Source organism: Pezoporus flaviventris, unplaced genomic scaffold (assembly GCF_033815535.1).
Source record: "Pezoporus flaviventris isolate CSIRO_AGI_PZ_B2104156 unplaced genomic scaffold, CSIRO_AGI_Pfla_v1 ptg000025l, whole genome shotgun sequence".
Lineage (NCBI taxonomy): Eukaryota > Metazoa > Chordata > Aves > Psittaciformes > Psittacidae > Pezoporus > Pezoporus flaviventris.
In genome coordinates this window covers 25,778,035-25,792,569 of record NW_026892573.1, presented here as the reverse complement: position 1 = coordinate 25,792,569, position 14,535 = coordinate 25,778,035, and the positions used below count along the sequence as shown (strand labels likewise).

At 40.5% G+C, this 14,535-nt stretch overlaps 1 protein-coding gene across 9 annotated transcripts in view; it reads left to right on the top strand.

Annotated features, from left to right (window-relative positions):
* The window catches only part of FAT3 (FAT atypical cadherin 3), a 409,717-nt gene that overhangs the window by 362,551 nt on the left and 32,631 nt on the right, over positions 1–14,535 (top strand). For all 9 annotated transcript variants that reach the window (XM_061457910.1, XM_061457907.1, XM_061457909.1 and 6 more), the window contains 4 exons: positions 2,014–2,157; positions 2,687–2,884; positions 5,369–6,167; positions 13,922–14,056. In XM_061457910.1, coding sequence (XP_061313894.1) covers positions 2,014–2,157; positions 2,687–2,884; positions 5,369–6,167; positions 13,922–14,056 — 1,276 coding nt within the window. The remainder of the gene's footprint in view (positions 1–2,013; positions 2,158–2,686; positions 2,885–5,368; positions 6,168–13,921; positions 14,057–14,535) is intronic.

Below are 14,535 nucleotides of genomic sequence, written 5' to 3'. Positions count from 1 at the left end.
CAGCTTTTGGGGGGAAAAAAAACAAACACAATTGCCTGTGCTACTAGCAGGGCAGGAGAGTGTTACATGGCTTTGGGGGCAACATCTATGCCTCCTGCCACCGACCAGTACATCCATTAAAGATTGCTGTCTTCAGAATATGGGCTCAGCTGGAAAAGCTCTCTACTGGAAGCAGGGCTACTGCTTAATACAGTGGCAAATATCTTTTCTGTATTATCACAAAAGCAGGATTAAATTCTCAGGGTTTGGTTGGAGAATGACTCTACCACAGACTGACAAGGACAGGGAAGTAACAATGGCTGTGCATGTGACATTGCTCTGATATATTCCTCTTAAATGGTAGAGACTTCATTTCTTAATATGATTTTATTTCGTTTCTGAAGCGTGCTCGTATACAACTGCATTCAGACACACACGTTTACCCTCACCAGCGTGTGTACGTTTAATGCCAACTCTGTTAAATCTGCATTTTCCAAAGTTTCCCTCGTTTAAAATAAAATATTGCCTTTTTCTGTGCTACCTTGGCACATTTCTTAGACACAGGTGTTTCTGACCCCTTCAGGGAAAATGATACATGATGCTCCATCTGCTGTAGATCCCCAAAGGCAGTGCTGACTCCCAGGTTTCAGCGGTTTAAGGAAACTCATTTCCAGAGCTGCAATCACATAGAAACCATGACTTTTTGCCATCTACCTTTCTGGGATACACTGAAATGAAAGCAAACACACACAAAATTGGGGAAAGATCCCACTAAACTGTCAGTCTTAGCTAGCAGTAGAAATTGCTGCTCCAAAGTTGGGGGGAAGGGGGAAGAATATTGTCTGCCTCAGTTTCTCAACTTTCCACAGTTCAGGATTCTTCCTCCCTGCTCTATCACTGTGCCTCCACCAAATCACAGTATTTCTCCTCCTTACAATTACCAAAAAGAAAAACCTGTTTCCCTTTTCTTTAGGTCGGTCTCACATCCCAGCAGAGCCCCCTTGTTTCGTACACTTGGCCTCCTACCCAAATGGCCTTTATTTATCTAATGGCTTTGGATTTTCTAACACTTTAGCATTATGCTGTCCCCCTCTGCAGGGTTGTGCTTTTTCCCCTTACCAGCTCTGCATGGCGAGGCTGGAGCTGGATATTTTATCTGGCACAAGTTTTGCCCTTTGCTTGCTCCCCCATGGAGGTATTCCCAGGCAGACATGTCGGCAGCAATCCCTGGGAAATGGGAACAATATACAGTAAGAAGCAGTTGTAAGACCTAAGGAGTCCAACATAAGGATGCAGTTCATAAAATCAAATTGTCATCCATAAGCTGTGCATAGACCGAGCTTTAGCAAATTGTCACATATGCTCACACCTCACGCTCAGGCACATATGTGTGTGGAGGGCCCAAGCGTGATGCACTGAACTGCCCACACCATGCTGAGTAGTTTATGTCTGTTGCAAACAAGTCCTTATCTTCTACTGAGTGGTTTATAACAGCCTGTTTTTACAGACACTGTTGCCCTTAGTAGTCCCAAATGTTTTCCGGTGTGTGTTTAAGCCAACTGCCTGTGAACTTTTCTTGGTTCTCCATAGCGGTGTTAGAAACACTGTGTGTCAAACTGAGGTTGTCTCTAATAAGCAATTTGTATAATAACCTGGAAACCAACCACAAGATAAATAGAATCAGGTCACATATCCCAGCTGACACCTAGGAGAGATGAAAATGTTAGCTACAGTAGTAATGGCTGAGTTTGGATATTATCCATCATTTATTTTTTGTCTGCCTCTGTTTCAAGAATGCATCATCTGATATGGTCATTTTAATACCATAAAGTTGTTCTGTTTATTGATAGCCTTATAAAACAGAAGTTGGGACACCCTAGCAATGAACAGGATAATGTTATACTAAGGGCAGGGAAGGTAATGAGGCCAAATAGCTTTACTTAGAATGTTGTAGGTGGTGCGCTGGATGTAAGGAACATAAGTTAAAATTTAAGACTGCTTTCACGATGATTTAGTGTTTTCACCTTTTTGCAGATATCTGGTTATTCATTAGTTGTCCAGGCAAGAGACAGCGGCACCCCTCCTTTGTCTTCGTCTGTGACGGTCAATGTGGACATTTCCGATGTGAATGATAATGGCCCTGTATTTACTCCAGCTAACTATACCGCTGTAATTCAAGTAAGTTTATCCTGCACATAAGAAACTTCCCCGAATTTCAAAATACAAAAGCATTTGGTTTCAGTTAAGTAGCTTTTGATGATGTATCTGCAAAAGATGCATTGAGTGATCTTATCTAAAGGAAAGTATAAACACGTCTTTCTTAAGTCTTTGGTGAGTTTCTGTCTGCTGAGGCTTCTTAACAGTCACGCATTTTACCATTCATCCTTGTTGTGCCAGGTACTCTGGCCTCAAAAAGTCTGAACTGGGATGAGTTTGCACTTTTTACACCTTGCTTCAGGGTGTTAGACTAAATGGTTAGCCAGTCGTGATCAGACACAGTATCAGGCAGAGCTCATCTGTCCCTGGAGATGTCTCTGCTGCCCATCCGTGCGGCACAAGAGGCGTCAAATAAATGCTTCTTGAGAACTGCCATATTGAGCAGAGAGCATTTAGTTGAATATTTTTGCTAGTGAAACATGTTATTTTATGATTGTGATATATGTGTCATTTAAATCCTTTTCTTTATACACTGTGTATATGTGTAAAGGAAAATAAACCAGTGGGCACAAGCATTTTGCAGCTGGTAGTGACAGACAAAGACTCTTTTCACAATGGCCCCCCTTTTACCTTCACCATCCTCACTGGCAATGAAGAGGAGGAGTTTACGCTGGACCCTCACGGCGTCTTAAGATCTGCAGTCATCTTCAAGCACATGGTGGCAACTGAATATGTGCTCTGCGTACAGGTATGGCTTGGTTATTGCATCTGCATAGGAAGAAAAACCCTCATCGTGGTAGTTCATCTGTACATTGCCTATATGGGTTGGTTTTAATTGACTGTATTCTGTGAGTAAATAACATGCATTCCAGTTTGCAAGAACACAATATGGTATATTTCCTTTGAAGTCCTTAAACCTAATTTCATATAAATATAAATAGGCAGCCAGCAACCTTTCCAGTTTCCTCCACATGAAATGAATTTCCTGAGCAGCAGCCATTATGATTTAAGATTTTCATCTTTTTTTTTTTTTTCTGTAGCTAAGTGAGGAAAATAAGCAAAAATGCATCCCATACTGATAAATACACCACAGAACAAGCGACAGCAAAATATTGTTCTAGGAAGGACAATCACTTCTGCTTTTTAGTCATAAATTTAATCATAAAATTTTGGATGCCTACCAAGAACTCATGAAATCACATTTCCAAGGTCAACTTAGCTTTTAAAGAATGTGAAAATAAGATATGCAATAGAAGTCGAGCTCAAACTTACCTTTAGAGTCATTGTTGGGGAACTTGGTAACCAGGGTAATTTTGATTACAGAAAACTGTAAATCCAAAAGGAATTTGTCCACGTTTCTCAAGCCTGCCAGAGAAAATGTACTAGGGTTCATTAAATAGGCAAGTCTAAGGAATGAACAACACCTCTTTGTTGAAATGGGACATGGTCCTATAAGCTAAGTCTGAAATGCAGGCTTCCTCCACTTGCTTTGCTAGATTTGATTTCTGTAAACACAGCCTGTCTGCTCCTTTGCATTAACAGCATTTAATCCCAGCAACATCCTCAGATAGCTGCAATTCAAAAACTATAAGCTCTGACACTAATTAACAGTTGAAATTGAAGTGAGTTTTACAAGTTTGCCATTTAATATTCCTGAAACCTATCTTTTGAGCCTTGTAGGAAAATAAAAACAACCCTCACCTTTCATTCTTACCATGCCCTCATCCCGAAATACCCTTCTTTCAGGGCAACTTACTAACCAAAGTTCCAGTTCAGCCAAAATTTGGCATGAGAATTACATTTAAGCCGCATCCTTTAGCTATATAGATGAATGTATGTCATATAAATGAAATATTAGATCACAGCATTCGAGATGCACCAACATGTTCAGAAAACCATGCTATTAGATTCCAGAGGCCTAATTCCCAATATTATTTTCTTTAGGGATTTCTGCAGTGAAAATATAATTTATAGTTTCCTGCTGTGTATAGACCATAGAAATGTTTCTTTCCATTCATATGTGGAGTGCTGCTTTCTCCTTCTCCATCTCACCTTCTCATCCTCCTCTGTCTTAGGTTTATTAAAAAGTAATGTTAAAGTTGAAAGTGGAATGGGAAGTAATCTCTTTGCGTGTATGTGTGTCCGCGTATACATAAAATCGTTTTTAAAGGACTTCAGCCAGGCCTTTTAGGAGTTAAGATGAATGAATTTTAGAATGTCTTAGAGTTACTAATCCTTTCCTAGTAATGTCCTTATTACTGATGCCATCCTGCTTTTGTTTTGTTATTCAGCTTGTGAATTTTCCTCCCCATGTCCAAATACAAAGATCTTTGAATGTGTGCTACATCTCAGCCCAGTGGTAGGAGTGGTCTTTTCTTCTCTAGAGCAAATGAATGTGTGAAGCAGTATATCTTAATAGTGACTACAATGAAGCATTTTCCTTAGTGCAGGAAAGGGTACTGATTCAAGTTTGCACACCTTTCTGTCAAGATGGCCTTGCATTTTTCTGTCATACTTGCTCTTTTGTTCTCTATAAAAAAGTTCAGATGATGCTATCGTATGTGCTGTTGGTCGTACAGTCATCTGTCCAAGTGCAGTGCTGCTCTCATATTTTGTCATTAGTAACAGCACAAGCACCCTATTTAGTTTTTGGGGGGTGATAAATTTCATTTACTTCATGTATATTTCTTGACTGCTTCAGGTAAAGTAGTACAGTGCTCTGAAAATATCTGAAGTCTCTCACATCCGCACAAGTTAGGCAGGGTCTGAAGCACCTTGGAGCACACCAAAGCAATGCACAGACTGATGCTGGTATTTCACTGGGCTGAAGTCTCTTTTCCAGGGTAGAAGCAAGCCCAGACTCTATTTGGTGCAGAATATACCACACTGTTGGTATATTCTCTGTTGTGAAGACGACAGGTGATAGCTGCGGGATCCTGGGAACATTTCAGTTTAAGTAATGAGACATTCTGCTGACACATTTCTCTCTGCAATCCACTTAGATGAGATATCTGTGCTTCCCTAAAGAATTTGTAAGTTCAGCTGCTAGAAATGACTGAGATTTTTCTTTACATACATATTTTTCAAATCCATTTGGGAAGTTCTTTTGAGCTGTCTTCAGAATTACTGATGCTGTGAAGATACGTATAGCAAGAAGTTCTGGTTGCTGGCTGTGTTAGATGTGTGGTTTATTGTTTGTTTGTTTTGTGTTTTCTCTCCTAAATTACATTAGGCAAAGGATTCTGGGAAGCCTCAGCAGGTTTCCCACACCTATGTTCAGGTGAGGGTCATTGAAGAGAGCATTCACAAACCAACTGCCATTCCACTGGAGATTTTCATTGTCACCATGGAAGATGATTTTCCTGGGGGAGTCATTGGGAAAATTCATGCCACAGATCAGGATGTGTATGATGTCCTCACATATACATTAAAATCAGAACAGAAAAGTTTGTTCAAGGTCAACAGCCATGATGGGAAGATCATTGCCCTTGGAGGGCTCGATAACGGCAAGTATGTCCTGAACGTCTCTGTCAGTGATGGGCGGTTCCAGGTCCCCATTGATGTTGTGGTCCATGTTGAGCAATTGCTACAAGAAATGCTGCAGAACACGGTCACCATCCGTTTTGATAACGTTTCCCCAGAAGACTTTGTGGGCCTTCACATGCACGGGTTCAGGCGTACCTTGCGAAATGCAGTGCTCTCCCAGAAACAAGACAGCCTACACATCATCAGTATTCAGCCAGTGGCAGGCAGCAATCAGCTTGACATGCTGTTTGCAGTTCAGATGCACAACGGTGGTTTCTATAAGCCTGCCTATTTGATTCAGAAGCTTACCAATGCAAGGAGACACTTGGAAAATGTGATTCGTATTTCTGCTATCTTGGAGAAGAATTGCTCTGGACTGGATTGTCAGGAGCAACACTGTGAGCAAAGTCTGTCTATTGATTCACATTCCCTGATGGCCTATAGCACGGCACGAATTAGTTTTGTGTGCCCCCGCTTTTACAGGAATGTGCGCTGCATGTGCAATGGTGAGTACGGCTCCCTCTTCCCCTCCCATCTTTGCACATTATGCGATAGGATCCGTTTTATTCCTCTGATGCAGATTAGAAGGGGCATTTCAATTCAGTCCGTTAAAGCATGACTGGCTGATGTACTGGGGGAATTGATTTCTCAGGCTCAGGAAGAATTGTGCGCGTTTACTAATGTAAATGGAAGTTGATGAACTTTGGCCTTTTACAACAAAGACCTCCTTGCTGGAGGCTCTGTAATCAAAGACATCAACCAACTTCAGGGGAAGGGAAGAAGGAAAGGGAGAGAAAGGGAGGGGAGAGGAAGAGATGTGTTTTCCCACCCAGTTGGTGCCACCACTGGAATAAACCTTGGAGTGTAACCATAGCAGAACATCCTGGTCTGCAGCAATGCACCAGCAGTATCGAAGGAAAAGGACACCTGACCTGACCCATGCAGGGTGAAAGGCCTGACCATTTATGCTATAGTAGGTGACAGGGTGAGTTTCAGGCTGCTCCACATTTTGGCAGAGATTTCACATGGGCATGTATGACAAATAGACTCAAAAGCCAGTCTTCCTCATGATTCCATACTTGGAGTTTAAAACCTCAGGCAGTTACAATAATAGTTCTGTTTCTTTTGTTTGCCAGGCTGTTTGCTCCGCATTCCACTTCATTTAAGAGCAGAGAGAAAAGCTGCTGTAAAATCAATACATCTAAGTCTCCCTCATCTTAAGCGCACATGCACACATACACACACACAGAGCAGCACAAGAATGCCACAGCCATGTCTCTCAGTAACCAACCTTTGTTTTTGCAGCAGTCAAGCAGGACTTGGTGTCCTACCTATACTGCCATAGATGTTCAGTCCTATAGAAGTATCAGGTTTCTGTATTCGAGGTATTTTCGTGTGTGTTCAGGAACAGACTGGTCCATTTTTAAGTAATAGCATTGCACGTTTCAAACAGATGTATAACAACAATAAGTGACACCTGAAAGGTTCTGAAATAAAGGATTTTCACAAGCTTAAAGAGACAGTGATGCACTATCTTTCAGTTGAGTTCAGGGGCCAGTGCAGGAGCATTGTCTGCAAAATACTTTCATATTCCCCAAGTCATAGCTTTGTCTCATTTTCATACCAAGAAATCACAAATCTTCATCTCCATGGGGATAGTGATAGCCCTCACTGTCAGAAATGGGTGTTTTGGCAGCCAAAATTTTCATTGTTTATAATTTCATTTCACTACTTATTAAAGTCAATAATGATGTATTATTCCCTTCGGATACTAATAGTAGATCTGCCACATAATCCCTTATCTTAACTCAAAAAACAGGGACTTTGCAATGCAGTACAGTTCTGATCCAGCAGCTCCCTCCCTTTTGCCTCCCTGCACAGCAAGTTTGCACTGGAAGCCCAACAGTTCAGCTGGGACAGTGATTTCCAAATTTGCCCGTCATGTACCAGCCAATCCACAAAACACATGGCAGGCTGCCGGAAGGCAGTGAGCTTCTGCAGACTGCCTGTGATCCCTGGCCTCTGGACTATTTATCATGGCCTTCAAGACTGCTGTATGGGAGCAGTTGCAACAGGCAGCTTGTCCTGGTCCAGCTGGAAAGCTGGAAAGGTTCCCACAGGTCCCGTTTGAGCCACTATATACTGATTTCCCATGGGTGATCCACAGGACGCAGGGTGGGGTTGTGCATCTCCAATCCATCATCCCGCCTGTAATAAAAACCTGTCCAGAGGTGCAGATTGGTGTAGCTACTGAAGAGGTGAAAGCCTTGATGCCTGTTACTTACATGGAGCTAAGAGATCTTGGTGGGAAGTAAAATACCCTGGGGTTTGCCTTTCTCTGCATTAGTTAATGCTTCAGCCTCTTCTACTGTTTTTAATTAAAGAAGCCACAAGAAATGTTTTGGTATTTAGGTAAACACACATTCACACACTGTTTTATCACATAGGATGTAAAACAGACTTCTGAGGGTATGTTAATTAGATTATGTGTGTATAGTTTTGCTTTCATGAAGGCTAAAGACTAGGCCCACTAAAAGTTAGAAAAATGCAAATCTTTGATCAGTAGTTCTTGCACATGCAGATAAATGCAGTACCTCAGAAAAAAGTGCACAAAATACTAGCATAAATCTATTTGGGCTTGTTTAATAAGACAGCATTAGCAGTATATTATCAATATAATAAAAATATTCTACTTCCTTTGTTACTAGAGTAGTTTCATGTCCAGTAAATATTCATAGCTTGCATGAGAAAGCCATTAAATATTGCATATGTTTTCCAGAGATCTGATTCAATTATGACCCAGAAAGCTTGAGTTTGAACTAATTCACTCATTCTTGAAATATGTATCATACTTGGAGTGGTTTTCCCACTGGCAGATGTCACAGATATGCACAATTTATGCATGCCAGCTGTGCATAACTTACCTAGATTACCTTTGTGAGCAAACGGAGTTATCTAACGTGAAAACGCAGGCAGCCTGTAAAAGCAGGCAGTGGGTGAACTTGGGAGGTTCAGCAGCTCAGGTCTGGACAGGTAAGTTCTAAAGTTCAGATGCATCAGTCTAAGCCTTTAAAATCAGTAAAATTGAACTGAAGAGTTTTACAAAAACAGAGTTTCTCCGATTTCTGGCTCATCTGCTTGTGTGTGTATGAAAAATACTGTAACAAACTGGGGTTTGTTTCAGTGTGGCTATAGCGGCTATGCAGTTGTCACAACATCTCTCAGTGCTTGAGGGAAATAAAGGTAGGAGGACTGGAAGAAATGTATTCATAACAAATAGTTCTCATGACATTTTCAATTTTTAGAAGCAAAAATCTGTTCCATGATTTTATTTTTTTCATGATGTAAATTCTTTTGCATTGAGACAAAGATGAAGGGAAGAAGCAGGTCTTGTCAGAGCTACTTTGATGTAGCGTTGTTTGGTTTTATAATCTTACAAAAATGAGGTTACGTTAATAAGTTTATAGGAAAGGGCTGGATTGAAATCATCTTGACAAATGTGGGTATATATTTACATCTGAGCTGGTCACTCCAGGCCCCATTTGCAGACAGTGGAAAGAATGAGGTATTTTTAATGATGTGATACATCTCTCCCTAGATGTCTAAAATCAGTTGGATGAATCATGCCCTAAAGTTAGATGAGATGAATTCCATTTCAAGTGTTTAACATGGTTCTGGCTTAATAGTTTGAAAGAATTTTTCTAATAGACACAGAAGCGTTCAGCAAAAGTGCAGACACTCACATCCACATTATTTAATCAAGAGACTAGCAGTCTTGGACCAGTTTCTTATGAAACCAGGGAATTCTAACTTTATGCAACCACTTCAAGCATTTTGTGAATGTTCTGACAAAACATTGTCGTGTGTCATCACTGACTGTGATGATGTGCTATTGATACAGGACTTCAGAGGTCATTTGTGTACTCAGCCCCACAGAGCACAAACTGCGCACTGCCTCTTAAAGAGTCCTGGGTGCTCTTCAGGATTGCATATCAGGAACCCAATTCCTCTGTGTACAAAACTGCTTTTCACCTTTTCAGGAATGTGTCTACATCCTAGGCCTTAAGTTGGCCTGGCAAGGTAGTCAGGAAAACTGAAGACAAAAGTGCCTGTGCTTGGGACCAAAGATCTGCAGATAAATGTGACTGATCCGATTTCACTATAGTTCAACACTACACATGTGTAAGGAGAGATGTTTCTCCCTTAGAATATCACTCATTTTAAGGCCTGTGAGCACTCTCATATAAAACATGGGAGAACTGAAGCATGAAGTGAGGACATGACAGTACAGTCAGGGCAAGAGGGAATTGCTGTCTATCACTTAATGGTCTTAAGGGAAGCTATGATCAGGGAATGGGTGGAAGAGGTCAAATGTCTCAGTTCTAAAACTGTGAGAGAACCTGATTCACTAGGACATGCTGTGTGACACAGTTTTCCAGGAGCACTTCAGCTAACTGAAGCCCATGACTGACCTGTGCAGAAATAAGTTTGTGGTATCTGCACTGATATGTATACAGTAATCATCGCTTACAATACCTGGTCACCAGGCTCCAAATTGCAGCTCATGAGTTGACAGTGTCCCCTCCCCACTAAATTAGTTAATAGATTGTTTAAAATTAACAGTTTGGAGTTTGCTTTTTGTGTTTTCTGGGACACTGGCCTTCAGGAGTCATCTTTCAAACTTTCTTCTGCAAGCAAGAGAAACAGACTCTTTGTTAAGTGTTCATACAGATTCAGGAGAATGGGCCTAGAGAAGAACACCGAGTATCACAAGGTTGAAGTTATAATTCTTGAAGCACCCATTTTCAAAATATATTTGTAGTCCTGTAAGTGATCCTTCTTTGGATGGACAGGAATGAAATGTCTCATTTTGCAAGGGAAAAGTGTTTTCTTCCTTAGTATACTAGTAGGAAGATTGTAATACTTTTACCTTATTTTAGAGAATTAAACGGCAATGATCCATCACAATCAAGTGGGTCTATTCCACCTTTTTTTGCCATGCACTGATTGATGCTACCTCATGTGTCTCTGTGATACCTGATAGAGAACAGCTTTATTAATACTGTGAGTTTCAAGCGAATGCCATGGATTGCCTGGATTTGCCTGCAGAAGAAGAAAAATATCAATTCAAATCTGTATTTCTTGAATCTCTTATTGGATGGTAAATAGACTGCTCTTTGGAGTGGAAATGCGACATTAGAATAATTGCATTTAAACTCACGCTATCAATCTTTGATGTGGGCAACGTAACCTTGAACAATTTCACAATTTTGCTCCACGTAGTTGTGAAATCAGCCTGAAAATGTGTGTTAGCTTGGGCAAGGCAATAACGCAGATTCTGCACTTACAGCCATGCAGGCAGACATAAAGCATTTCTTCTCCCAAGTCTGAATATTTAAAAGAGTCTGTGACAGCTATGAAATCCTGCTGCAGCAGGATGAATAAAAAGTTGATTTGCTTGTAGTTTACCAAAAGAACTTTTCTTGGTTTGCCAGAATAAGCAGTTCTTTAGTGTATCTATCTCCACAGATGCACTAAATATGTTAGATCCTTTCCATATATTTTTTTGACTGTGGAAGGATAGCTCTGAAGTGCAAATCAGAGTTTGAATCAGCTAAAAAACCTGGCAGAGATGGATAACAAAGTAAGCTGCTGCTTTATTGCTGAATGTCAAAGATACAGGCGTAGGTTAGGGGATGTGAAGATTTGTGAAGCCACATTTGGAAATCTCAGTGTCCCTTTCTGCATTCCGACACTAATGAACGGTGGGACTTTTGTCCAATGACTTATCTGTCAGCTGTGGAGAGGCTCACTTGAATTACAGCCTCAGAAAAGGCTTAAGTGTGTTCAGATCTGTACGGCAGAATGATGCGTATTTGTCACGAGAGTGAATTAAAATAGCTGAAAACAAATAGAAAATACAAGGCAGCCTATAGGATATTTAACCACTTGTTACAATTTCATAAATAATTTTTACTTGCCATTGAATTCCAAAGGATGTTGGGGGGCAAAGCCTGTTTGAAAAAAAAAACACCAAACTGGAGAAGGCATCATATTCTTGGTTAAATTCTGCTGATCTTACATTTAAATAGAATATAGTTCTGCAGTGCAGAATCCTATTAAATGACATTTGTTTCTTGATTCTGTAATGCTCAAAGTGTGACTGCATATTGCAGCTGTTACTCCTGTTAATGCTGCCTACTAAAGTGATTAATAAAGATTGCCATGCATCATTTTCTAAGAGCGCTACAGGCAGTACTGTAAATCGTTTACTGCATAGACCTCTCAAACAAATGTTTGACAAAGGAGGCGAGGATGTTAAAGATTAAATTGACTGTGCTGTACATCAAGCAAGACATTTACAGTCATTGCCATATTTGTAGTCAGCCCATGTCCACTTTGAAACCTAAAGTGGTAATTTTTCTTTTTCCAGAAAATACAGTGCCAGGTGATTTCAGCTATGCTTGCTATGAGCCTGCTTGGCTTGTATGAAAGTGTGAGAGCAATAAGATTCTTTCTTTCATTACTTTCGGAGATATACTCTGTGACAGGTTGATTTCCTCCTTTATAAATTGTAAATAAAATACATATGCTCAAAACATAAAGTAGTTTTGAATATGATAAGGGTCGGTCCTGCAATAAACAAGTACTGCCAATATTCAGAAAGTGGTGGTTAGAAAGGTGCTGACTTTTCATTGTTAAAATCATCACCTGCATGTATTAAGTAAATGAATTTGATAAGCAAAGCGAGAGACACCTGTCCATTCCCAGCAACTGGCATTCACTGCTGAAGCTCTGGCTGCAAATCAACAGAAGCAAGGGCAGGAATGCCTTCTTTCCTGCACTTAAAGGCTACCCTCATAGCAGCTGCACACAGATGTCCAACAAGATGACCCAACATAGACCAAACACAGCAACCAAAAAAAGGCTGACTGTTGTGGAAGTCATCTGTTCCTGAAAGTTCATATATTAAGCTGCAATAGTTGTACTGTTTTTTGCAGATATTTTCAGATTAGGGCACTTAGAACATACTAATTTAGACACCCTGAGAAGTTATATAGAAGTTACAGCCAAACCCTATGGAATGAAAGAAGTTCCTTTGATACCAACAAGCTTCAAAGTAAGCCCTTAACATACTCAGCTTGATAGATGTTTAGAATTTAGGAGGCTTTGAAGAACCTTAATGTAATTGTGCCATGCAAATATTTTAAGCATATTTAAAACTTAGTATTCATCTATCCCTTCAGATTCCTTCCTTCTACTTACAGAAGTTAGCAGTAGTTCTGATTCACCTATTCTTGGGTAAAATTAGATTCCATAGTAATAAAAGATTTCTAGGAAAGAATTGACACTGGCATTCAAAATAATTTTACCCAAATTCTGCTCTTCCCTAAATACAAAAGGACAGGTGGTTTACCTTATTTATAATTATAGACCGCAACTGCCTATTTAGAATATTGAGCTGCTTCTTTCTTCTATTAGGTAATGTCAAGGAATACAGTCAACTTATTCTTGATTTTCCGAATTTGTTCACTTTCATTTCTTAGCATCCAGAGCAAGTCATCCACTTGATTCTTTTTTTTTTTTTTTCCCTGGATATATGCAATTCCAGACACAGCAGGACTTGTGCAGTCACACACAGAGAAAGGAGGATAGGTTTTGGCAGCCTGGGCAAGATGCACAATAGGATGTGAGACCTCAGAAATATCAGGAGGAACATGGGAACAGGGCAAGTTTGACTAAGCTGTACAGTCAGGCTGGTAGTGTGTGTGTCCTGTGCAGTATGAGGATGAACAGCCCACCTATCATTCTGTAGCTCAGGGATGCCTTTTTCCTGTCTCCTAGGGAACGCTACCTCCTTAAATTTGCTTCTCGTGGGTGTCCTGCAGCAAAAGGAGTACATATCTTCAAGTAATATTTTTTTCCTCATATCTCTAAATCCCCCACCCAGGAGGCTTTGTGAGAAAATGAATGGCCCAAGAGCCACAACACCAATTAGAAGACACTTACCGCTCATAACAGTTGTTTTTCGTAGTATGTTGCCATGGGTTTTAGGGCAGCCTTTGAAGAACTGTATCGGTTTTGCTACATACTTATTCAAAGTATGTCTTTTCTGTGAAAATTGGGGTGGGTTTTTGTTATTAAGCCGTTCTTTGCTTGTACTGAAGTGTGAGATCAATAAATGTCTTTCATTGCTCTTGTATTGCTCCAAATCATGCTTTACACTGTGTATCCCTGACAGTATTTTAACTTATTGCAGGAGGACTCTGCCCAGGGTCTAATGATCCCTGTCTGGAAAAACCGTGCCCAGGGGACATGCAATGTGTGGGGTATGAAGCTAACCGGAGACCCTTCATCTGTCAGTGTCCACCAGGGAAGCTTGGCGAATGTTCAGGTGCCTGTTACAGCAGTAAAGGGGGATATACTTGAGCAACAAAATGCTGCCATTATCGTTTTGTCGGTAGAGATGCCACTGAAGTCAACAGAAGATGTACTACTTAACCTTTCTCAGCACTGGCACTCAGTGTATCTGTTTATAAGCCCTGTGCAATACTTGTCTTTATGGGGCTGTATGAAGATAGTGCTCCAGTTTCCATTAGGAAATTCCCACTGACTTGATTGAACCACAGATCAGTAAAACAGGCTGCTGAGAAAACAGGACTTTTCCTAGAGAGTGGTATGCCAGATGTTTTCCTGCCATGGGCAAAGCTCTATAATTAACTCTTCTTCTTACTATTTAGATTGCTGAAATTCCAATCTTTATTAATGAAAACATTATACCACCCCCAAAAGAAAGTTTGAGGATGTTTGTTAGTCCTCTGCAGCTGTGTGGTTCCTGAAATATGGTCAAAAGCCAGTGAAATGGAGCTTTCT